The 24,138-nt window shown below is 46.5% G+C and overlaps 1 protein-coding gene across 1 annotated transcript in view; it reads left to right on the forward strand.

Annotated features, from left to right (window-relative positions):
- The window catches only part of LRP4 (LDL receptor related protein 4), a 61,856-nt gene extending 38,171 nt beyond the window's left edge, over positions 1-23,685 (forward strand). The window contains exons 21-39 of the mRNA XM_014458585.2: positions 513-714; positions 2,241-2,430; positions 2,519-2,650; positions 3,554-3,694; positions 4,320-4,406; positions 4,514-4,685; positions 5,264-5,426; positions 5,548-5,773; positions 6,122-6,425; positions 7,731-7,949; positions 8,115-8,249; positions 9,104-9,212; positions 11,005-11,149; positions 11,393-11,506; positions 12,668-12,803; positions 16,270-16,337; positions 16,878-16,965; positions 18,406-18,547; positions 21,087-23,685. Coding sequence (XP_014314071.2) covers positions 513-714; positions 2,241-2,430; positions 2,519-2,650; positions 3,554-3,694; positions 4,320-4,406; positions 4,514-4,685; positions 5,264-5,426; positions 5,548-5,773; positions 6,122-6,425; positions 7,731-7,949; positions 8,115-8,249; positions 9,104-9,212; positions 11,005-11,149; positions 11,393-11,506; positions 12,668-12,803; positions 16,270-16,337; positions 16,878-16,965; positions 18,406-18,547; positions 21,087-21,419 — 3,106 coding nt within the window. The 3' untranslated portion in view covers positions 21,420-23,685. The remainder of the gene's footprint in view (positions 1-512; positions 715-2,240; positions 2,431-2,518; positions 2,651-3,553; positions 3,695-4,319; positions 4,407-4,513; positions 4,686-5,263; positions 5,427-5,547; positions 5,774-6,121; positions 6,426-7,730; positions 7,950-8,114; positions 8,250-9,103; positions 9,213-11,004; positions 11,150-11,392; positions 11,507-12,667; positions 12,804-16,269; positions 16,338-16,877; positions 16,966-18,405; positions 18,548-21,086) is intronic.
- The last annotated feature ends 453 nt before the right edge of the window (positions 23,686-24,138 follow it).

Here is a 24,138-nt window from a genome sequence, read left to right on the forward strand (position 1 = left end):
TCTTCTATGTGTATATATACATTTGGTGGTGGTTTTATAACAACGTCTTACTGCTTTGTAACTTGGTGTTTTCACATGGCTATTTATCTTGGATATCTTTCCATTTGCTTATGTATATTATATAGATCTTTCCATGTGATGATATAGATCTATATATTGTTCTTCTTAATGGTTGTATAGAATTCTATTAAATTTATGTACTGTAATTATTTAACTCATCCAATTGAGGAAACATTTCTTATCCCCCATTCTCATTTCCCCTCTTTCTTTATTCCAAAATAGGCCTTACTTGCTGAGCACTCCTTGTGCCATGGGCTCTGCCTTTATTAAGACTCTGTGATAGTGATAGAAGATATAAAATCTTCAGACAGCTCTGAGCCCGGGGCAGAGCTGGAGACTGAGACAGGAGGCTGAGAAGCTATTGCAGACAGGAACCCTAAAACCCTAAGTACTCTGAATCCCCACTGGGTGTTAACTGGAAGGCTTGTGAGACCTCCCTTGTCTGTGCCCAGGTACATGTATTGGACTGACTGGGGTGCAAGCCCCAAGATTGAACGAGCTGGCATGGATGCCTCGGGCCGCCAGGTCATCATCTCTTCCAATCTGACCTGGCCTAATGGACTAGCCATTGACTATGGATCCCAGCGGCTGTACTGGGCTGATGCCGGCATGAAGACGATTGAATTTGCTGGACTGGATGGCAGCAAGAGGAAGGTAAGGGTGGCACTAAGGCATCCTCCCACAGCCCTGACAGCCTTTAGGGCATCACTCCTGGCAGCTGACGGGAGCTAGGGGGACCTCAAGGGGACCCAGTATGGGATGTATGATATTTCTCTGAGGCTGTGGCTTGCCCTTCAGAACCCAGGGGGCCCTTCTGTGCTTGCTGATAAAAGGAATCTAGGAATTCGTGTAGATCGTGGGCCGGGGATATAAGTGATTTCCTAAGACACATAACAACAGACACTAATTAATCACCAGTTGCACCATGATCTCTTTCTATTTGTTTTTGTTAATATTTATTTTGGTATGTCAAACTTACAGAAAGGTTGCAAGAACAGTCGGAAGAACCAATAACTAACATTTTGCCACATTGTTGTATTATTCTCAGTCTCTATTTCTATCTATAACACATACACACACATTATTACTTTTCTGAGCAATCAGAAATTAAACTGGAGACATCCTGTCCTTGACCCCAAAATATTTCAGTGCATATTTCTTAAGAACATAATCACAGTACAAAGGTCAAAATCAGGAAATTTAACATTCATACAACGGTACTATCTAATCACAGTCAATATTGAATTTCACCGCCAATTGCCCCAATGATGTCCTTTATAGCTTTTCTTTTTCCTTTTTCTTTTTTAGTCCAGGATACAATCCTGATCACAATTGTGTTTAATATCACATCTCTTCAGTCTCTAATCTGGAATACTTTCTCAACCTTTTTATGTCTTTTTTTTCTTAATATATTTTTATTGATTTCAGGGAGGAAGAGAGAGAGAGAGAGAGAGAGAGAGAGAGAGAGAGAGAGAGACATCAATGATGAGAGAGAATCATTGATGGGCTGCCTCCTGCACGCCCCACACTGGGGATCTATCCCGCAACCCAGCATGTGCCCTGACCCGGAATTGTACCGTGACCTCCCGGTTCATAGGTCGACGCTCAACTACTGAGCCACGCGGGCTGGGCTTTGTGTCTTTCTTGACCTTAGTATTTTTAAAGAGGAAATGCCAGTTATTTTGGTTAGAATATTCCTCAATTTGTCGGCTATTTCCTTGTGATTAGATTCAGATTATGTGTGGGGACAGTCATACTACATTAAGTGAAGTCAAGTCCTAAATTCTCAGTGTGTCTCGTCAGTAAGGCACAGATCTTGACTCATCACATTATTATGATATGAACTTGAATTGAATCATTAAGAGGATGTCCATTGTAAAGTTGCTTTTCCTTTTGTAATTAATAAACAATCTGTGCAGATACTTTGAGATTATATAAATAATACATGACCTTTTACAATCATCACACAACCCTTGGAACCAGGCATTATCACAATCCTATCACAGATTGGCAGACTAAGGCGCAGAGAGATTTGACAACCAGCTCTTGTGCAAGGTCACATGAGGTCACACAGCAGGCAGTAGCAGCCAAGCTGCATTCGGCTCCTTGCCCGAGTGCTCAGGCACTGCCGAGTACTGTGGGACCTTGCTGGGGGATGACACGTGCTGGGTCCCTGGTAGGTGCTGATTGGAAGCCAGCTCCCCCACCCGTTTGGGCTGACCCTCTATGAAGAGCGCATCTATTGGACAGACTGGCAGACCAAGAGTATCCAGAGCGCTGACCGGCTGACGGGCCTGGACCGGGAGACCCTGCAGGAGAATTTGGAGAACCTCATGGATATTCACGTCTTCCACCGCCGGCGGCCCCCAGGTGAGCAGCCCTTGGCCCCCACCAGCTTCTTCTTGGCCTCCCTGTGCTGTAGTCCTCATTATTGACCCCTCTCCTCCTCCCTTCCCAGTGACCACACCATGCGCTGTGGAGAATGGTGGCTGCAGCCACTTGTGTCTTCGGTCCCCAAATCCCAGTGGCTTCAGCTGTACCTGCCCCACGGGCATCAACCTGATGCCTGATGGCAAGATATGTTCACCAGGTGAGTCTTAAGCATCAGAAACCTGGAGGGAGCCTCTTAGGGAGGGGCAGTGGCTCTCTTCCTTCCCTGTAGATGGACTCCAATGTGGTCTGAGAAACCGTGAGTCCTGGTGCTTCTAGAGGTTTAGGGGAGGGACAGAGCTTTTAGAAAAGAGGAGAGGTCCAGGACAGAGGCCGGGGAGCAGGTAGACAGGGTTGGAGGCAGGCCCCAACTAGTTCTTATGGTGTCTTCATGCATATTCATAAAAGATGCTCCCTTCTCAGACACTTCATTTACATCTGTTGGAAAATTGTCATTATATCCTGATTTGGTTAGAATAACTTACTTTGGTCCCAGCTGTCCCAAATCGCTCATAATAAATATTAAAACGTATGATATCTACAATGTAATGGTGCTCCCCTTAGATGAGGTGCTTTTGTGAGAAGCAGGACCCGGCTGCCTAGGTTTTGGAAGTCGGTGTTTCTCCCTAAGGGACGCTGCGTGGGTGGGCTGCGTTGGAATTCTAACTTTCCAGGAAATTTAGTTGGAAAGGAACTGTGAATTGTGCCTCCCAGGCTGGGGGAAAAGCCCTCTTTAACTTAACATGAAGTTCTCAAAACTTCATGGTAAAGGGTCCTTCAAAGAGAGTCCTTCTATAATATTAATAAAGAGCTATCATTTATGACTGTATCAGACTCACTATTCATTGCTGTCTGTACATGATCTCTTTTAGTCCCACGGCCACCCAGTTATGGTCCCCATGCTCCAGATATTGATTCTGGTACACAGTTTAAATAAGTTGTCCAGGCTCACTCAACTAGAATCCGACAGAGCCAGAGCATGAACTTCCGTTTGCCTCACTCCAAATCCTCTTCTTGGCTGTGCTAGGGTGACTGTCCTTTCCTTCTCTCCCCACCTGGGCAGGCATGAATAGTTTCCTCATCTTCGCCAGGAGGATAGACATACGCATGGTGTCCTTGGACATCCCTTACTTTGCCGATGTGGTGGTACCAATCAACATTACCATGAAGAACACGATTGCCATTGGAGTGGATCCCCAAGAAGGTCTGTGTGGCCCTCCTTTCCCCTGGCCTCCTGTCCCTGCCCTATAGCAACTGCTATCCTTGCTTTCCTTATTTCCTTATCTCTGCCTCCTGCTAAGAACCTGGGGGCTCACCATTCCTTCTGGCACAATGTCAGCCCTGTCTCTACAGCACTTTCTCTTTGGTTATGAGGGCAAGGTTTCTGGCCCCCTTCTCCCTCTCTGCCAAGAGCTATCCTGCTATGACATCTCTACATTTCTTTTTTGTTTTTTAATCCTCACCCGAGGATATTTTTTATTGATTTTTAGAGAGAGTGGAAGAGAGAGGGAAAGACAGAGAAATATCGATGTGAGAGAAGCACATCGATTGGTTGCCTCCTGCATGTGCCCCGATCAGGACCCTGGGCCGGAGAGGAGCCTGCAACTGGGGTACGGGCCCTTGACCAGAATCGAACCCAGGACTCTTTGGTCTGCAGGCCGACGCTCTATCCACTGAGCCAAACTGGCTAGGGCTACATTTCTATTGATTTCCTTGCTACAGGTTACAGGGCTCTCTGTCATGCCCCGGTGTCTCAGGGCCTGAGTCAGCTGTGCATGTCCCTTTGTGGGGGTAGGGGGTCCAGGCTGAGCCAAGCCTTCCCTTTCCAGGAAAAGTGTACTGGTCAGACAGCACGCTGCACAGGATCAGCCGTGCCAATCTGGACGGCTCACGGCACGAGGACATCATCACCACAGGTGGGCCTTGCTCCCAGCCCAGGGACCGCCTGTCTGGCTACAGAGCTGGGGAAATAGCCCATCTGTTTTAAGGCAGGAGCCAGTGTGCTCTTCTTGACTTCCCGCAGGCCTGCAAACCACAGATGGGCTCGCAGTGGATGCCATTGGCCGGAAAGTATACTGGACAGACACTGGAACCAACCGGATTGAAGTGGGCAACCTGGATGGGTCCATGCGGAAAGTGTTGGTGTGGCAGAATCTTGACAGCCCCCGAGCCATAGTACTGTACCATGAGATGGGGTGAGCGCTGGCTCTGTGCCTGGGCCCAGGATGGGTCATCTTGGCTGGGGCTAGGGATGGGGTGAACGTGGGAAATGGAGAGCAAGCACGCTTCACAGGGATGCAGACCGGCCTCCTGAGGCTGTTTCACTCTCTGACTCCTTTCAGAGTGGCAGCATAGTGTAGAGGTTAAAAGCATGAGCCTTGGACTCAGAAGTCTGGGATTCAAATTCCTTCACCATTTATCAGCTGCATCTGTCACTTTAAGTTCAGTGTTTAACCTCTCTGATTTTCAGCTTCCTTACCTGTACTGGTAAATGGAAATGAGTCACACCTTGTGACTCTTGTGAGGATTAAGTGAGATAATATAGGGAGAGTACTTTTTCTTTAATAGTGGTAAAAAATAATATTAATTTACCATCTTAACTATTTTTAAACGTACAGTGCAGTTGTGGGAACTTAATTCACATTGCGAAGCAGATATCAGGAACTTTTTCATCTTGCAAATGTGTCATTTTTTCACAGGCTTTGGCACATTATAAATACCTACAATATCCAGGAGCTGAGGGAATAACCAGCTAGTATTCTTCTTTGCCCAGGTACATGTACTGGACAGACTGGGGAGAGAACGCCAAGTTAGAGCGGTCCGGGATGGATGGCTCAGACCGGACAGTGCTCATCAACAACAACCTGGGGTGGCCCAATGGCCTGACTGTGGACAAGGCCAGCTCCCAACTGCTTTGGGCTGATGCCCACACCGAGGTGAGAGTCCTGCTCCTGCTGCTTCCCAGGAACCTGGGAAGACGGGGGATGTCTGTTTGGCATCTCCACCGAGAGCTCCTCGTTTACTGATAACCAGTCCTACCCTCTCCTTCCTCTACAGCGAATTGAGGTCGCTGACCTAAATGGTGCCAATCGTCACACACTGGTGTCACCTGTGCAGCACCCCTATGGCCTCACCTTGCTCGACTCCTATATCTACTGGACCGACTGGCAGACTCGGAGCATCCACCGTGCTGACAAGGCTACCGGCAACAATGTCATCCTGGTGAGGTCCAACCTGCCAGGCCTCATGGACATCCAGGCTGTGGACCGGGCCCAGCCACTGGGTGAGAAGACCCCCTAGGTCTGTGAACCAGAGCCTGTGGCTTTCTGGGGGCATCACAACATCAGAGAGCACAGAGATTTCTTTATAATCACGGAGACAGGGACTTATCTAAGCCCCTTCCAGGATCAGGCTGTGTTCCCTTCTGGTATGGCTGGTACGACAACTACATCATGCTGTCACTTTCAAAGGACCCATGGAGACACTCTTGCCCCTTCTACCTCATCCCTGACAGGCAAACCCTGTTATTTAGAACAGCTGAAAATCAGGCACAAGAAACTTGGTAAGATTCAGACAATATTCCAGGCAGGGTGTCCAAACCCATGCTTCTCTCTCTCTCTCTCATCACCAGGTTTTAACAAGTGTGGCTCGAGAAATGGTGGCTGCTCCCACCTCTGCTTGCCGAGGCCCTCTGGCTTCTCCTGTGCCTGCCCCACGGGCATCCAGCTGAAGGGAGATGGAAAGACCTGTGATCCCTCTCCCGAGACCTACCTGCTCTTCTCCAGCCGCGGCTCCATCCGGCGTATCTCACTGGACACCAGCGACCACACAGATGTGCATGTCCCTGTCCCTGAACTCAACAATGTCATCTCTCTGGACTACGACAGTGTGGATGGAAAAGTCTATTACACAGATGTGTTCCTGGATGTTATCAGGTATGAGTATCCCTGAAACCTCCAGAGGCCACAGGCCTCCTTCCAGTCCCTGATGGGTGAGGTTAGGGACTGTGTTGACCTCTAAATGGACTCAGTGAATTGACAACTTAGATAGTGAGTTCTGATCCTGACTTGTTCACTTTGTAGTGTTATCACTTATAACAGAGTTTCAAACTTTTGGGGTTTTGTGTGTTGTTGTTTTTGTTTTTTGGTGTTTTTTTTGCTAATCCTCACCTGAGGATGAGGATATTTTTCCATTGATTTTAGATAGAGTAGAAGGGAGGGAGAAAGAGAGAGAGAAAGAAACATCAATGTGAGAGAGACACATCGATTGGTAGCCTCCTGCACATGCCCGGACTGGGCACTGGGATCGAACCTGCAATCCAGGTACGTGCCCTTGACCAGGAATTGAACCCACTACCCTTTGGTGCGCCTACTGATGCTCTAACCACCTAGCCATACCAGACAGGGCCTTTGGGGTTTTTTGTTGTTGATTTAAAGATTAATAGAAGCTCAGTATGTAAAGCAAAGGAAAAGATCAGATAATGTCCGGCTGGGGACCCGGAGCCTTTAATCCCTACCACCGGGCCCTGGGATTGCTCTAAGGATCTGCTAAGACTCATTGAAGAATCAGCCATGTAGCTAAACCATGTATCTGTATTGTGAAACAGGAGCGCTGACCAACACCAAGGCTTGTGGTTGTTGACTAGGTTTTTGTTTTGTTTTGTTTTCATATTTTTGTTCTATTTGTATTTAATATTTTTACCCCACACGGCTGAGGAAAATGGTGCTCTGCCGTCAGTAAGAGGGGTTTACCATGCAGAGATTCTCACGTGCAGGAACAAGGGCACTCTCCTTCGTTCTCCCTCATGCTGGGGGCAGGTGGGCATATGTTTAGAGAAGTCCCCACGTGTTTATGACATGGCCCCACATCCTGAATTCCCTGGCGTAGGACTTCTGTAAAAATACACCTGTAGGTTTTGCCAAATTGGCCTTTTTTTAAAATAATGGCTCCCTAGCAATCCTTATCCCTTCCCTAAGGTATAGGGGAAATTATTAACCCTTCTTCTGGCAAGACATGGACCGAAATGCCCCCTGTTTATAGCAGGAAACACTCTGTACTCTTAAGAAGTATTTATTCTGCAAATATTTTGAGTACCTACTGTGTAGATGCTGAGGAATGCACTTACAGATGCTTGGTCTCTGCCTCTATGGAGCTAACAGTATAGAGGGATACAATGATGGGAACATGGATTAAAGGGGTTTCAGTCTGGTCAGTCATCCAACCCTGGGCTCTCCCCCAAGGCGAGCAGATCTGAATGGCAGCAACATGGAGACAGTGATCGGGCAGGGGCTGAAGACCACCGACGGGCTGGCCGTGGACTGGGTGGCCAGAAATCTATATTGGACAGATACAGGCCGAAATACCATTGAAGCATCAAGGCTAGACGGTTCCTGCCGCAAAGTGCTAGTCAACAACAGCCTGGATGAGCCTCGGGCCATTGCCGTTTTCCCCAGGAAGGGGTAAGTTCTTGGCCTGCAGAGAAGAGACCCAGGGGAGAAGGGCCTGGTGAAGAGGCCAATGGAGGGTGCCTATCTATGAGTGGCATCGGTGTGTCCCTTGTATTCTCTCGAGCTCTGAGTGCCATCTTCCCATGCCTCGATGATCATGTCACTGTTGTATCTCAGGTACCTCTTCTGGACAGACTGGGGCCACATTGCCAAGATTGAGCGGGCGAACCTGGACGGCTCTGAGAGGAAGGTCCTCATCAATACAGACCTGGGTTGGCCCAATGGCCTGACCCTGGACTATGATACCCGCAGGTGGGAATTGTGTCCCAAACAGCCTCCTGGAAATAGGGTGGGTGGAGGAGAGAATTGAAGTAGTGAAAACAAAAAGATAGAAAGCTGTTGGTAGGTGGGGAAGAGAAAGCAGTGAGAAGGCCAAGCAAACATATCCTTAGAGCAGGGGTTGCTGAATCCAGCCCTCGTCTCTGAGGTGCGTTTTATTTGTCTGGTTTATCCAGTTTTGAGTGTGTTTAGCAGAGCATGTCCTCTGGCTGGACCACTGGGCCCACTACCCCCATCATTTAAGGGCATAGGACTTCACATTCCTTGTTCTCCTGATCCCTTCAGATACTGGAATTTGCAACTCTTTGTCTAAATAAAAAATGCTAAAGAGCAGGAGAGGGGTGAAAGGTGCTCTGAAGTAGTCAGTTCCCCTTTCTGCCCTCAGGAGTAGGGAAAGGAATCATAGTCACCCAGGCGTTGGGATGGAGAAGAGGAATGCCCTCTTCCTTTAACCTCAGTGAGGTTTTTGTAGACCCAGTCTCTTCTTGAAGGGCATTTATAGGAGTTTTGACTTAGATTCTTAGGTAGGAAGATAAGACTTGGTGGTGGCTCCTTGGAGGTCATTAGAGGGCCTGCTCTCCTCCCCCCACCCCCCACCCCCGCCACCTCCCTTTAAAACAGCACTGGCCTCCCCACTTAGGAGTCACCAATTTCTCTTCAGCTTTGGGACTCAGTGACCTCTCATCGATGGTGCTTCTTGACTGCGCACAGCTCTCGCCAGCTCAGCTCAGGAAGGGACAGGCAGCTCCCTGGAGGGGGACGGGGAGAGCAACTGGGCTCCCTGGCAAGCATTTTGAGCAGCCACTCTCATCTCCTTTCCTTCACAGAATCTACTGGGTAGATGCACATCTGGACCGGATTGAGAGTGCTGACCTCAATGGGAAGCTACGGCAGGTCTTGGTCAGCCATGTGTCCCACCCCTTTGCCCTCACTCAGGTACTAGCTCAAGAAAGTTAGCTAAATCTCCTTAACCAGGGGTATTTCCTCGGGGCTCTAAGTTGGCAGCCTCAACCCTAGATGCTACTGAACAGGTGTGCTATGGAAGCTCATTTTAGGGGTGTTTTCCTGTACACTGAATCCTTGCCACCACCATGTGTCCTGCTAGGCCTGCCCCACCACTCCCATGTCCCAGCACTCGAAGGAGTGGCTCATAAGTGGTGGTGTGCAGAATCAGCTGTGGAGCTTGTTAAAATACATGTTTCTGGATGTAAAGAATCTGCTTCATGAGGGTTGGGCCCAGGAATATGCATTTTAACAAATTCCCCAGTTGATCCTAGTGCTGTGGCCCCAACAATCTGAGCCCAGGCAGTCCATTTAGTGGCAGGAGGGTAGAGTGGCTAAGAGCCAGAGTGTTGAGGCAGCTAGACAATAAGTGCTCATTGAGTACCTCCAGTGCGCCAGTTGTGTGGGTTCAAGTTCTTCTGTGTCATTAAGTAACTGTGCAACTTGTGCAGCTGTGAACAAGATACTGAACTTCTCTAAGCTTCACTTACTTATATATAGTTTAATAAATGAGTTTAATAACAGTATCCTCCTCAAATATACACAGAGCATTAGTCTCTGGCACTCAATGCTTATTATTTCTAATCATTTTAATTATTACTGGCTGTCAGTTTTGAGAGTTCTAACCCTGTAAAATAACTCAGGGAAGGAAAAAAGGAGTTCTACGAAGCCTGGGACCAAAACAGATTCTCAATCCTTTAAAAATCTTTGTCCCGCCCTGGCTGATTTGGCTCAGTGGAGAGAGCGTTGGCCTGAGGACTGAAGGGTCCCAGGTTCGATTCCAGTCAAGGGCACATGCCCGGGTTGCGGGCTTGATCCCCAGTAGGGGGCGTGCAGGAGGTAGCCAATCAATGATTCTCTCTCATCATTGATGTTTCTATCTATCTCTTCCTCTCTGAAATCAATAAAGATATATTTAAAAATAAAAATAAATAAAAATAAAAAAATAAAAATCTTTGTCCCTTTTTGACAAACATCTACTTCTCTGTATGTATTCTACATTATAGCCTACCAGCCAATAAGATTTTGTCTGGCTTTACTTATTATAGGCTCCCACCCCCACCCCATACTCCAAATGTAAAACTACAGGATAATATTGACTATGGTTTTTCAATCTGCAAGTTTCCCATGGGGGTTTCTGATGTATACCCCAGGGGCAAGAAGGGAGCCCACTTCATTACCCCTCCCCACGCCTACTTGAGATTCTCAGGATCACTGCATTAGAAGGCAGCTGCCCACAGAAGTAACCGGAGGATTTCCCAGAGCTCTGAGTGAAAAGCCCAGAAGAGCAGGGACCTTAGAAGGACCCTCCAGTTTACCCCTATATGCTAGGTACTGGAACCCACTCATTCGTTGAGCAACTGGCCAAGTACTAAGTAAGTGTGAGGCGTTGGAAACAGATGAATGAAACACATTCTTGTCCTTGAAGAACTTGACCTGACAAGACAGACAAACATGTAAACAACTGTCTATAGAGTGTCAACACTCACTTGTAGAAGTGAGGACAAGGCACAGAACAGCATGGAGGAGAGAATGGTAAATGCTACATAGATTGGGGGAGATTTCCTGGACAGTGTCATATCTGGGGATGCACAGAAGCTGACCTGGTGGATTTGAGATGAGAGCATTTCAGCAGAGGGCATGCACATGCTGCGGGCACAGAAGCTGGACTGGGGTCTGACTGTTGAATAATATTTCCTCTTTTTTGGGATTCCCTATTGAGTAGCAGGACAGGTGGATCTACTGGACAGACTGGCAGACCAAGTCAATCCAGCGTGTTGACAAGTACTCAGGCCGGAACAAGGAGACAGTGTTGGCGAATGTGGAAGGACTCATGGATATCATTGTGGTTTCCCCTCAGCGGCAGACAGGTGGGCTCCTGGGTCCTAAGCCTACTTCCTTACCGTCAGTGTAGGGGGATCCCCTCAAGGACTGTTCATGACCAAGACAATTAGAGCCACAGCAGAGCCTTTTGGTTCTTAGACCTTTTTAGTCCTCTGTGGTTATACCCCTCCTGGGAACGAGGTAGCCCTGCATTTCCTCCTTTTTGAGAAGTGTCAAATTGGGAGACTTAATCCTGTCCCAGGCCAGTCATTCTTCTGCTTTGCCCCCAGGGACCAATGCCTGTGGTGTGAACAATGGTGGCTGCACCCACCTCTGCTTTGCCAGAGCCTCAGACTTTGTGTGTGCCTGTCCTGATGAGCCCGACAGCCGGCCCTGCTCCCTTGGTAAGTTGGACCTAATGGCCCCTTGAAACAGCAAAGCCCTTGGAAGGGTAGGGGATCAGCAGTCTCAGCTTTGTCTTTCTGGGTGGGATCCTCCTCTGAGGGTCTAAGAGAGGAGTGACTGGGAGTAATAAGTTTGTCTGGTAAATTGGCCCAAGCATTACTCTCTTTTCCTGGCCTTTGTTTTTATGGTGTTTGTTTGTTTTTTAATCCTCACCCGAGGATATTTTTCCATGGATTTAGAGAGAGAGAGTGGAAGAGAGAGGGAAAGACAGAGAGAAACATTGATGTGTGAGAAATACATCGATTGATTGCCTCCTACATGAGCCCTGACCAGGGCCAGGACTGGGGAGGAGCCTACAACCAAGTTATGTGCCCTTGACCAGAATCGAACCCTGGACCCTTTGGTCTGCAAGCCAACACTCTATCCACTGAGCGTAGGGCTTTTTTGTGTTTTGTTTTTTAAATATGTTTTATTGATTTCATAGACAGAGGAAGGGAGAGGGAGAGAGAGGTAGCAACATCAGTGATAAGAGAGAAACATAGCCCTAGCCGGTTTGGCTCAGTGGATAGAGCGTCGGCCTGCAGATGGAAGGGTCCAGGGTTCAATTTCAGTCAAGGGCACATGCCTGGGTTGCAGGCTCAGTCCAACGTGCAGGAGGCAGCCGATCAATGATTCCCTCTCATCATTGATGTTTCTATCTCTCTTTTCTCCCTTTCTCTCTGAAATCAATAAAAATATATTTTTTAAAAAAGAAGGAATTGGTATTAAAAAGAGAGAGAGAGAGAGAGAGAGAGAGAGAGAGAGAAACATAGATCAGCTGCCTTCTCCTGCATGACCTTACTGAACATCGAGCCTGCAACCCACACATGTGCCCTGAACGGGAATAGAACCAGTGACCTCTTGGTTCATGGATCGATGCTCAACCACTGAGCCACACCTGCCGGGCTCTTCCTGGCCTTTGTGAGTCAGCTTGCCCATCCAGAGCTATTGATATTGGAAATGAAATCCTTTTTAGTTACAGTATTAAGGGCCACTAATGAGGGTGCCCAAGATCAGTGTAGCTAAAAGATTGCTTTGTCAGGTTCTCCTGATGCTGCCCTTGGTACACATGTAGAGATTTGGGGCACAGCGACCTATTCCAGTCTTCTTTTTCTCTCCAGTACCCGGCCTGGTGCCCCCAGCTCCCAGGGTTACCAGTATAAGTGAAAGGAATCCAGTGCTAACCAACACACTACCTACCACCTTGCGTTCTTCTACCACTCGGACCCGCACATCTCTGGAGGAGATGGAAGGAAGGTGGGTTCACATGTGATTGAGGGCCCTTTGGTTCAAATCACCATCTCCTGCCAGCAGAAAATTATAATCCCAGCTATATTCTGGCAGATGGGAGGTAGATCACATCATTAGCCAACAGTCCCTGCTATTCGGGACAGGAGATGATATTTAGACCTATAGAATGTTGCAGGTGATTTAAGGGCAAGAAGCTTTAGAGCAGCTTTATGGAGAAATCCCTCAGACAGTTCCCTTTCTTTCTGTAACATTTGCTCTTACATCACAGGTTTAGTATATGGTCTGATCCAACAGTTTATTTAGACACCGCTAAGCCACAGAGGTCTCTCTACTGCGGATTTATGACTTGGCACATGCCTGGGGATGCTATGGCCTTAGCTTATAATGCCTATAATGTTCAAGCTAACCTACTGGTTGGAGCGTCTACTCCCTGGTGGTCAGTACACGTCATAGTGAGCGGTTGAGTGGCCTTAGCATATCATTAGCATATTATGCTTTGATTGGTTGAACAGCCTATCGGCTGACTGGACACTTAGCATATTAGGCTTTTATTATATAGGATTGTATTTCATTAAACTGAAGGTGCGATCAATTTAAGATGCATGTGCACACACACGTATTGTTATTAAGTAAGCTAGCATACCCATGTACAGCTCTCCTGTGAAGTATAAAATACTAGAGGCCCAGTGCATGAATTCGTGCACCAGTGGGGTTCCTCAGCCTGGCCTGTGGGATCGGGTCAAAACTGGCTCTCTGACATCCCCTGAGGGGTCCCGGATTGCGAGAGGGCACAGGCCAGGCTGAGGCCGGACCCCAGCAGCAAGCTAACCTACTGGTTGGAGCGTCTGCTCCCTGGTGGTCAGTGCCCGTCATAGTGAGCGGTTGAGTGGCCTTAGCATATCATTAGCATATTATGCTTTGATTGGTTGAACAGCCTATCGGCTGGCTGGACACTTAGCATATTAGGCTTTTATTATATAGGATTGTATTTCATTAAACTGAAGGTGCGATCAATTTAAGACGTATCCTAATTTAAGAGATTAAACTAAAAAAACGACCAATCGCAACTGTGAGATGCCACGGATTGTAAGACACATCTCTATTTCAGTGATGTCAGAATATAGAAAATATACACATCTTAAAATTGATAAAATATGATGTTACTCAATTTAGAGAAATTATTTTTATTATTTATTTTTTCTTTATTTTTCAATTTAGAGAAATTCTTTTTTACAAAGTGTAATTTTTATGTACAGTTTATAAAAATAATCTGAAAATAAAGATAGAAATAAAGAAGAAATAAATACCCATATGTAATTACTCTTAATAGTTTTAAATTTGATATACATATATATATTGCAAAATGATTACAATAAGTTTAGTTAGCATCCATTACCACACATAATTATAAATTTTTTTCTTATGTTGAGAACTTTTTCTTATCTACTCTCTTTGCAACTTTCAAATATGCAATACTGTATTATTAACTACTAGAGGCCTGGTGCACAAGATTTGTGCACTGGAGTGGGGGTCTCTCAGCCCGGCTGTGCCCTCTTACAGTCTGGGACCCCTGAGGGATGTCTGACTGCCGGCTTAGGCTGATCCCCGGCAGTCGGACATCCCTCTCTGACATCCCTCTCACAGTCTGGGGCTCTCGCAGTCCAGGACCCCTCACTCCTTACCACCTGCCTTCAGCGGAGGCGGGAGAGGCTCCTGCCACCATGGCTGTGTGAGCCCAGCTTCTGGCTGAGCTGCACTCCTCCTGTGGCAGCGCACTGACCACTAGGGGGCAGCTCCTGCATTGAGCAACTGCCCCCTGGTTGTCAGTGCGCATCATAGAGACCAGTGGTTCCACCATTGGGTCGATTTGCATATAGGGTTTTATTATATAGGATAGTCGCCATGCTATATATCCCCAGGACTTATTTATCTTATAATTGGAAGTCTGTTCCTTTTGACCACCTTTACTCATTTTTCTCCTCCACTTCCCACCTCTGGCAATCACCAATCTATACTCTGTGTCTGAGTTTAATTTCTTTCTTTTATTTCACATATAAGTGATATCATATGATATTTGTCTTTCTCTATCTGACTTATTTCACTTAGCCTAATGCCCTCGAGTTCCATCCATATTGTCACAAATGGCAGGATTTCCTTCTTTTTAATGGCTGGATAATATTCCTGTGTGTGTGTGTGTGTGTGTGTGTGTGTAAGTAATCACATTTTCATTTGTTGATGGTCAGCTGTTTCTATGTCTTGGCTGTTGTAAATAATGCTGCATTGAACATGGGGGTGCAGATACCTTTCAAGATAGTAATTTTATTTCCCACTCTTACTGTTTCCAACATTTTTCTATTAGAACAGTGTTTTTTCCCCATGTAATACATACCCATCTCTTTATTTTTAATATCAACTGTAGCTTAAAAGATAATCAACACTTGATTTCAATTCTGAAAACAGAAACATAGTAATCCCAAATAAGAACTCTAGACTCATATCCCTAAAATTGTAAGATTTGCATCTGATCAAATTCATTCTATATGTCCCATTTTCTCTAATATATTTTATTGATTTTTTTTTACAGAAAGGAAGGGAGAGGGATAGAGAGTTAGAAACATCGATGAGAGTTGATCAAGCCCTTGACCGGAATCGAACCTGGGACCTTTCAGTCCGCAGCTGATGCTCTATCCACTGAGCCAAACCGGTTAGGGCCCATTTTCTCTTTTTAGAAGTGTTTATGTAGAAAAGCAAACATGCAGATATAAACATGTACCTTTCTCACTAACTTTTAAGTACTATCAATCGTTATTAATCTCTGATTTTCTTTGGGTTTATTCAGATACTTTCTGTCATTTCCATTTGAAGATTCAGGGCATCTTGGTTTCAGATGTTCTTGCAAGCACTTTTTCTCTAGGCTTTCAGGAGCTGCCTGTGATTGGCTGCTCACAATGTGCCACAGGAAGTTACCTTTTCAGCATTCAAGTTAGTTACCTGAGCCCTCTCTCTGGATGTCTTGCATATTCCTTTGTGAAAGAATCAAGAGGCGGGGAAAAAAATATTGTTTGTTATTTTCAGGTCTATTTAGACCTTATGATAATCTTTAATCAGTTTTGCTTGACTGGTAGCTTCTTTCAACTCATCCTGGTCGTTTAATAAAGCCTTCTATTGATGTACTTAGTATTCTTTCAGCAGCTTCCAGCTCATCTGAAACCTGCTTCTCCTTTTAAAGGAATCCTTTCAAAGGGGTACATATTTTTAAACACATTTACACATGATATAGCGTCTTGAAGACTGTGACTCACATGGATTTCTCTGTATTTCCTGGTCCTGCCCTCTCTATACTTCTATCTCCCACCTGGTACAGCTCTTAAACCTGAAAGCCCCATTCCCAGGACTCCCCCCCTTCCCTGGAGAAGGGCAAGATCTTTATCAAACACCAGTAGTCTTCACACTCGGTGTTCTGTGCCCACAGGTGCTCTGAAAAGGATGCCCAGCTGGGCCTCTGTGCACATTCCAATGAGGCCGTACCTGCTGCTCCAGGTAAGCTCCGAGTGCCCAACTGTTTTGAAGAAGATGTAAGGAACATCTGTCTTCCAGAACCTTTATGGGGACTCTTTGAGGTGGATGAACCCTTTTCTTAGACTAAATCCATAGAGAGAATAATCATAATAGCCACCACTTATGGAGTACTTTCCACATGCCAGGCATTTGTTAAGCCCTGTGTGTGTGTGTGTGCGTGTGTGTGTATTTGTATGTACACACACATTTAACCTCCACCAACCCTATGAGCAATTTATTATTTACATTTAACTGATGAGAAAACATAAGCTTAGAAGTTAAGCATCTTGCCCTTCATGACACAGCCAGTAAGTGGTGGAATTAGGATAAGTGATGCTGACAGAATGGTAGGTTTCTTCTCAGCCATCTACCCCTGTGGCCTCTCCTCTGAGAAGAAGGCCCCTAGCCATCCTCAGATGATGTGGGGCCCAACACCTACAAAAGGAGCCCTTCATTGCCCCACCCCTCATGCCCGCTAGAAGATTGTCAGTGGTCCCCCTACTGTCTCTCTGTTCTTCCTAGGGGAAGGACTTCATGCCAGCTATGTCATCGGCGGACTCCTCAGCATTCTGCTGATTCTGGTGGTGATTGCAGCCTTGATGCTATACAGGTAACCTCAGTCTCTCTACAGGGGGGACCACCTGCTTGTTGGTCCTCATTAGTGCATCTGGGATCTCCCAAAGCTCTGTAGTTCGCTAATTCGACCTCTGACCCCTTCATTTCAAGGTTGGGTCCCTGGTCAGAGCAGTAGAAGGGAAAGGCAGAAATCTGAATTGTGACTCTTCTTCTGCAGCCACTGCCCAAGCCCTCATTTTGTGACCACAGCAATCCTTGGGATTTTTTTTATAAACTAGGATGCTGAGGGCACAACGGGTGCTACCCAAGGTCACACAGGAAGAGGTGAAGCTGGGACTGACTCTAGCATCTGCTTGTCCATGACCCCACAGTACTTCAAACCAATGAAGTTGAAGTGATTTTCTCTTCACACAAACACAGACCTTTACTAAAATATTGGATGATATATCATTGCTCAGTAGGGATCTTCCTGAGAAGATTGAGTGTGTTGTTGTCAATTTATAATCTCTTTATGACCATATATGTGTGTGTATGTGTGTACACATATATATGTATACGTATATATATCCCCCAAATGTTTTAAACACAGCTTGCAGCAAAAATGTCAGGATTTTGTGCTGCTGCCCCTTCTGACAACAACAGTTGCCATTTTATGAATATGTATCAATGGCACAACAACCTTGTAATACAGATATTATTATTCCTTACTTTACAGATGAGGGTCTGAGGTTCAGAAAGTTTAGATTATGTCCAGCTAGTAAGTAACAGAGGTGGGCTGAAACATAGATCTATCTTGACTCTAAAGCTCGGTGTATTGGTTGTCTAATGCTGTATGACAAATTACCCCAAAACTTAGCAACTTAAAATGGCAACCATTTATCATCTCACAATTTCTGTGCATGCATCTGAAATCCGGATGCAGCTTAGCTGGGTGTCTCTGCTTTAAGGCCTCTTACAGGGCTGCAGTCCAGGTATTAGCCAGGGTTGCAGTCTTATCTCTGGGCTTGACTGGGCATGCATCGGCTTCCAAGAGCACTCCTATAGGTGCTGGCAGGGTTCTGTGCTTCACAAGCTGTTAGACTGAGGGTCTCAGTTCCTTGCTGGCTGTTGGCTGGAGACTCCCTCATCAGTTCCATGCCTTATAGGCCTTTTCAGAGGACAATTTACAACATGGCAGCTTGCTTCCCCCAGAACAAGAGTACGAGAGAGTGAGAAAGTGAAGACAATGTAAGATGCAAGCCATACATTTCTTTGGAACCTAATCTAGTACCCATCACTTTTGCATTATCTGTTCATCAGAAGTGAGTCACCAGATTCAGCCCACACTCAAGGGGTAGGGATTCAGAAGGTGGGAGTACCAAGAGGCGGGATCACGGGGCCATCTTAGAGGCTGCCTACCACACTCGGGTTCAACTTCCCTGGAAGCACCCTCATAAAGATCTGAACTAATTCCTCATCACCTTTCCTCCTAAAGACACAAAAAATCCAAGTTAACTGATCCTGGAATGGGGAACCTAACCTACAGCAACCCCTCCTACCGAACTTCCACTCAGGAAGTGAAAATTGAAGCAATCCCGAAACCAGCCATGTACAATCAACTGTGCTATAAGAAAGAGGTAAAAATTAGAATTTCTATTGAAGGGGTATTTTGTGTGGTGGTGGAGGCGGGTGTGTTATTTTCCAGTTGCCTGAAAAAATCAGTAAGGGATGTTGGGTAGTCCTACCTACCACTTGGGAAGTTATAGTGAACAAAAGAACTGAGTGGGATTTGAGTTTCTAGATCTAGAACCAGGGTGGGGAATGTCCGGCCCGTGGGCTGTATAAGGCCTGGCCCTACCAAGGCATTAGGGTTGAGTTAATTAAATGTTTGATCAAATACAGCAGGCTAATTTTTCAAGTTGATAATTTTGTATGGCCTGCGAGCAATGTTGTAAATATCCAAATGGCTCTTGGCAGAAAAAAGGTTCCCACCCCCAATCTAGAATCATAGATCTGTTGGATTTCTGAAGGACCCTAGTGAGAGCAAGGTTAGAAAACAGACCCAGAAGGTTTTGGAATGAAAGCATAGGAGTGTGCACAGGAGATGTTTTGCTAGGTTCATAGCTTCTTCCCCTCCTGGAGTTGTCATTCCCCTGCAGCGAGGCTGTGCTCCCCAAAAGCAATCCTAAAACTCCTAGACAGCACCCACAAAAACCTAAGGGTTCCTGGACTCTTCTTTTTCTAACCTCTGATCCAAACTGTTGGCACCTGTGGCTGGGAATAGCTGGTGTTTTGCTATTCTTCCCCGGGGTCTTAAGGGATTTCTCTAGAATTCGGATGGTTTATGTACTTTTGTTCTTTTAACTCCTTTGTTGCTCCAGTAAAAAATTATTTGCTGGATGTTTAGGCTGGATGAAAATAGTCCATTTCCACTAGGGAACTATAGTCTGAGGTTTCAGAGTTATCTAGTCTGATAAGACCCTTGTTTTTCTAAACTCCTGTAACCCTTCATCAAAAGTTATCCCTTATGAGACCCTAATCAGTCTACTTTCTTGGTCTGTCTAGCAGTCAAAACCTGCCTTCATACCTATAGGGCTCCCATGCATAATGAATACACTTTACATAATAATTAGGTACTTTCTGGAACCCTGAATTCCCCTACTTGAAAAGCTTCCACTGCAAGCCAAACAGAACCTGCAGGATAGCATGCAGTTCTAGGGACAGAAGACTCCTTCTCAATTAACGTCTTTGAGAGAAAGACTCAAAGATTCTTGGGTCCCTGGAGTGTCTGATACCCCAGAGAACAACCCCAATAAAGGCCAGAGGTTATAAATTTAGATCACGTGACCTCTTTCTTCTGTTGTATGCTTTTTCCTCAGCAGCTTTTTCATCCCTCTGATAGTCTCTCACCCTTTCTCTTCTGATTTCCTCTTGATTTCAGGTATCTGTGTGTTTGCAGAGGGAGTGGTGTCCCCCAAATTGCTAGTGCCATGTCCCCCGCCTCTCTCTAACTTACCCCGCCCGCGTGTCTCTGTGATGAAGACTGAGTGGCCTGCATTTTATCCGACACTAATTTCAGCTTGGAGGGTGTGCTGGGTGACTGGGCACGTGTGTGCGTGCATGTGTGCTCATGTGCCATGTGCCTCTCTGCTTCCTCCAGGGAGTTGTCACTCCCAGAGGGTAGGGACCATTTTATATCGTGTAATCATCCAAGTATCCTGCTTAATGTAAGAGCTCAGGAAATATCTGTGGAGTTGAATTGTTACTAAAATAGAGCAGCAGATGCAGGGCTCTTGGCAGGCACACTGTCCCAGGGATGGAACCCAAGCCATGGCCCATTTTCTCCTGGCACAGGCAGCATATTGGTTGGTATCCCCCAGAAACCAGGAGTAAGGCTACCCTTTGAGGAACCCATAAAGGGAGAAGTCTGAGTCGAACTTAAGGCTGTCCTTGGAGTCCTCTCGGGTTGCAGAGCCAGAATAACCTCCTACAAAAGCTTTTACGTTACAGGACCCCAGTGGACTGACACTTAGAACCCAAATAAGAGGATTTTTTTAGATTCCTCCTGTCTTACCTCCCAAAACTTTCCCCCTTAACAAAATTAGAAAGGAAAGAATTAAGAATAGCACAAAAATAGCTTAAAACCCTGAGTAAATGTACATTTAAATGTTTTTGTCAATTGCTTCTGATCAGGTGTATCAGCATTGTGTCCCACTAATAAACCACAATAACAATGTAAATTAATAGCTAACATGATTTAGTGCATCTTCTGTGTCAGGTGCCTACTAACTGCATTCCATGTATCGCCTGCTTTAACCCTCACAGTAATTGGTTATGAGGTATGGACACTGTTATTCTCCCACACTGCAGATGTGGAGACTGAGTGTTAGAGATGCTAAGTAATTTGCCAAAGTAACATAGCCCGTGAGCGTCTGATGCAGGACTGGAAGCCATGGTTCTCCCTCATCCCTGTGTGCTAACTCGAACGATCTTCATACTCCTCTCCTTTTAGGCTAAGTCTCATCTATTTGCTCTGACCAAGTTTTCCCATTGATTTGTGGGATCTTTGTGCTCTTCACGCCCACTCTTACCCCATCCACTTCCTTTTTCAGTTCACCATGAGATCCTTCATAGAGAGCCAACCAACTGATCATGTCTCCCCGATCTCCACCCTAGGGTGGACCTGACCATAACTACACCAAGGAGAAGATCAAGATTGTAGAGGGAATCTGCCTCCTGTCTGGGGACGATGCTGAGTGGGATGACCTGAAGCAACTGCGCAGCTCACGGGGGGGCCTTCTTCGTGACCACGTTTGCATGAAGACAGACACAGTGTCCATCCAGGCCAGCTCTGGCTCCCTGGATGACACGGAGACGGAGCAGCTGTTGCAGGAAGAGCAGTCCGAGTGTAGCAGTGTCCATACCGCAGCCACTCCTGAAAGACGGGGCTCTCTGCCAGACACAGGCTGGAAACACAAACGCAAGCTCTCCTCCGAGAGCCAGGTCTAAGTGCCCATGTACCCCTCCCTCCCTGCCTGCTCCTTCTCTTTATGGGCATCCAGTCCTTGTGCTCACTTATACAACAGGCCCCCTTCCTGTGTGCTTGTCCCGCTCCTCCTCATCCCACCCCATATCTGCTCCCGAGCCCTGCACAGGAGCTGCTTCTGTCTGAGTCCATAACTACACAAGAAATGATGGCGCAAGAAATGATGGCACATCCAAGAATTTAGACCTGGAACTTACCATGAACCTTGCTTCTTGCACTCCGTCCTGAGCCTCCCCAAAGCGAGGCTCAGTAATGATTCCGCATCACTACAGAGCTCCACCTCCCCTTCCTCTGGTGCCCTCAATGCCTGCCCATAAGAGCTGATGATCTAAGACTGCACTCTCCCCCATCAGAGCTGGCCTGACCGCTTCTCTGAGAGAACTGGCCCACCAAGGGCTGAGCAGGGGATCATGGGTAAAGAGAGAGATGAAGGATAAAGCCTGAGAGGAGGAGGAGGAGTCAGCCCAGCTGGTATGGGCATCTGGGAAACCTCTAGCCTCAAGTGCATTGGTAATACGAAAAAGCTTTTAGGGGTGGTTGGGCCTGGGGGTTCTGTCCATTGCTGGCAATGGATATTATTCTCAGTCTAAGAGTTGCTGTATTTCAATTGGTGAGATCTGGGCATGACGCAAGCTATTCTTCCTCCTGGTAGAAAGCCTAGAGCCTTCCTACCTTCAGATGACTGGGGGCCCCAGCGTGGCAGCTGGCTAATATGAATTCCCTCCTGGCACCACCACTGGCCAGTACCTCCCTAAGTCTTTGGCTCTGAGCAACCAGGTTGTGAACCAATGGCTTGAGTGAATGTGGGTCCAGGAGGGCTGACTCTGCAGAATCTAAGAAGCACTGCCTAGACCAAACATAGCATATCACCCTTAATGTTCTGCCAGTCTCTCCCTCCTCATTCTTTGGGATTTTGAGCACAGAAATCCAAAACAACCTTGCAAAGAAGGGCCAGAAGTGTTCATAAATGGTCAGGAAGAGCAATTGGGTTAGAGACTTGGGGCCGCCAGGGCCTAAAGGAAGTATCCACGAGATTGAACTTCCTGTGTTCTCTCTCTTGGGTGCTCAGGGATCTAAGTAGACAGAGAGCCTGTGGCTATGGGTGGTGAAGTTTCCATTCCAACTCTCTTCCCAGCTGAGTGACTTACTTTCCAGGCTGAGATGCCACCTCGTGGTTCATGCTTATTCATACAAAGAGCATGTGTCTCATGTCCGTATCCAGGGAGTGAGACTTTTTTTTCTGTCCTAAATTTTCTACCTAGTTCGTTCTCTTCCCCCTCCCCCTCTCTCTCCTTCCCTCCCTCCCTAATTGACTTTTTCTGACCTAGCCTGTGGTGAGCAGGGCGAAATAAAAATTACAAGGACTAAAAAGGTAGAGAGAACCACTGATGAAGCCCTCTCAACCCAGGGCAAATCCAGACCCCTTCCACCCAGGAATTAGAAATGACAGCAGAGGACAAGGGCTGAGAATGGAGGGGAGGGCTTCTAGAGGAAGTTTCCTGATTTGAAACATCTCCTATGGTTATTGGTATTGAGAAGCCAGCTGTCAAATGCAAGGGAAAAAGGAAAGTAAGAGCAAACCTTTCCTGGTCAGTTCTATGACTGCTTAAAACAGGTGCCAAGCCCTTGGCCCTGCTCTCAGCAGACAGCCCTAGGTCTAGGCCTACACAGGGCAGTCAGGCCAGGCCAAGAAGGCTTTTCCAGTGCACAGCGATGGCAAGGCAAGATGCCCCTTCCAGGAGGAAAGGGGGATATTTCACGCTTGATGGGGAAATAAAAGAAGGAGCACTTTGGGTCCTCAGACTCACAGTTGGGGACGGATGAACGGGGGAAGGATCTTATTGCACTTGGGCTGTTCAGAATGTAGAAAGGACATATTTGAAGAAATATCTATTTGAGCACTGATTTACTATGTAAAAAGCGAAATTTCTCTGTCCTAAACTAATGGAAGTGATTGTCCCGCGCTCATGTGTAATGGTTTTAACGTTACTCACTGGAGAGATTGGACTTTCTGGAGTTATTTAACCACTATGTTCAGTATTTTAGGACTTTATGGTAATTTAATATAAATTTAGCTTTTCTTAATCACCTTGCCTGGCTTGGAGTCATGACTAATACCTGCACCTGCTGTCTGGCAGACCCATGCCAGGGAAACCTGCTTGCAGATATCATCGCGAAGTCCTTTGGGGATCTGGGGATGGTGAAGAGCAATAAAGGGTGTTAAGCTCCCGCCTGGAAGTTCAGCTCATCTTGAGAAAACAGGCCAAGACCAGGCTTCATTGGCTTCTGAAACCCTTATTTCCTGTGGAGGAAGGATAGCAGATAGGCTTCATCATAAGTACCAACTCTGATTGGTTGGTCATGGCTGCCTGAGGTCCTGTCCAGACTCAGTGGGCAAAGTGTCATGATCTTCAGTGGCATATCATTCAGGTACTGGAAAAAAGTGTCATGGCATATATACCATGTATCTTCTATTTCAGTTCTAGGTCTATGAGAACTTCAGTGTCACAGAACTTGACTTTGCCTTGCAGTGATGGTCACTGGCAAGACTATCTGATGTAAGGAAAGTGCTGGAATGGGAACAAGGGGAGCGAATTCCAGTCCCAGATCCACCACTAGCTCTATTTGATCTTAGTCAAGTTTCATAGTTACTCCGATAATGGATCACACAAACACTAAGAT

The sequence above is a fragment of the Myotis lucifugus genome, unplaced genomic scaffold (assembly GCF_000147115.1).
Source record: "Myotis lucifugus unplaced genomic scaffold, Myoluc2.0 scaffold_97, whole genome shotgun sequence".
In the NCBI taxonomy this organism is placed as follows: Eukaryota; Metazoa; Chordata; class Mammalia; order Chiroptera; family Vespertilionidae; genus Myotis; species Myotis lucifugus.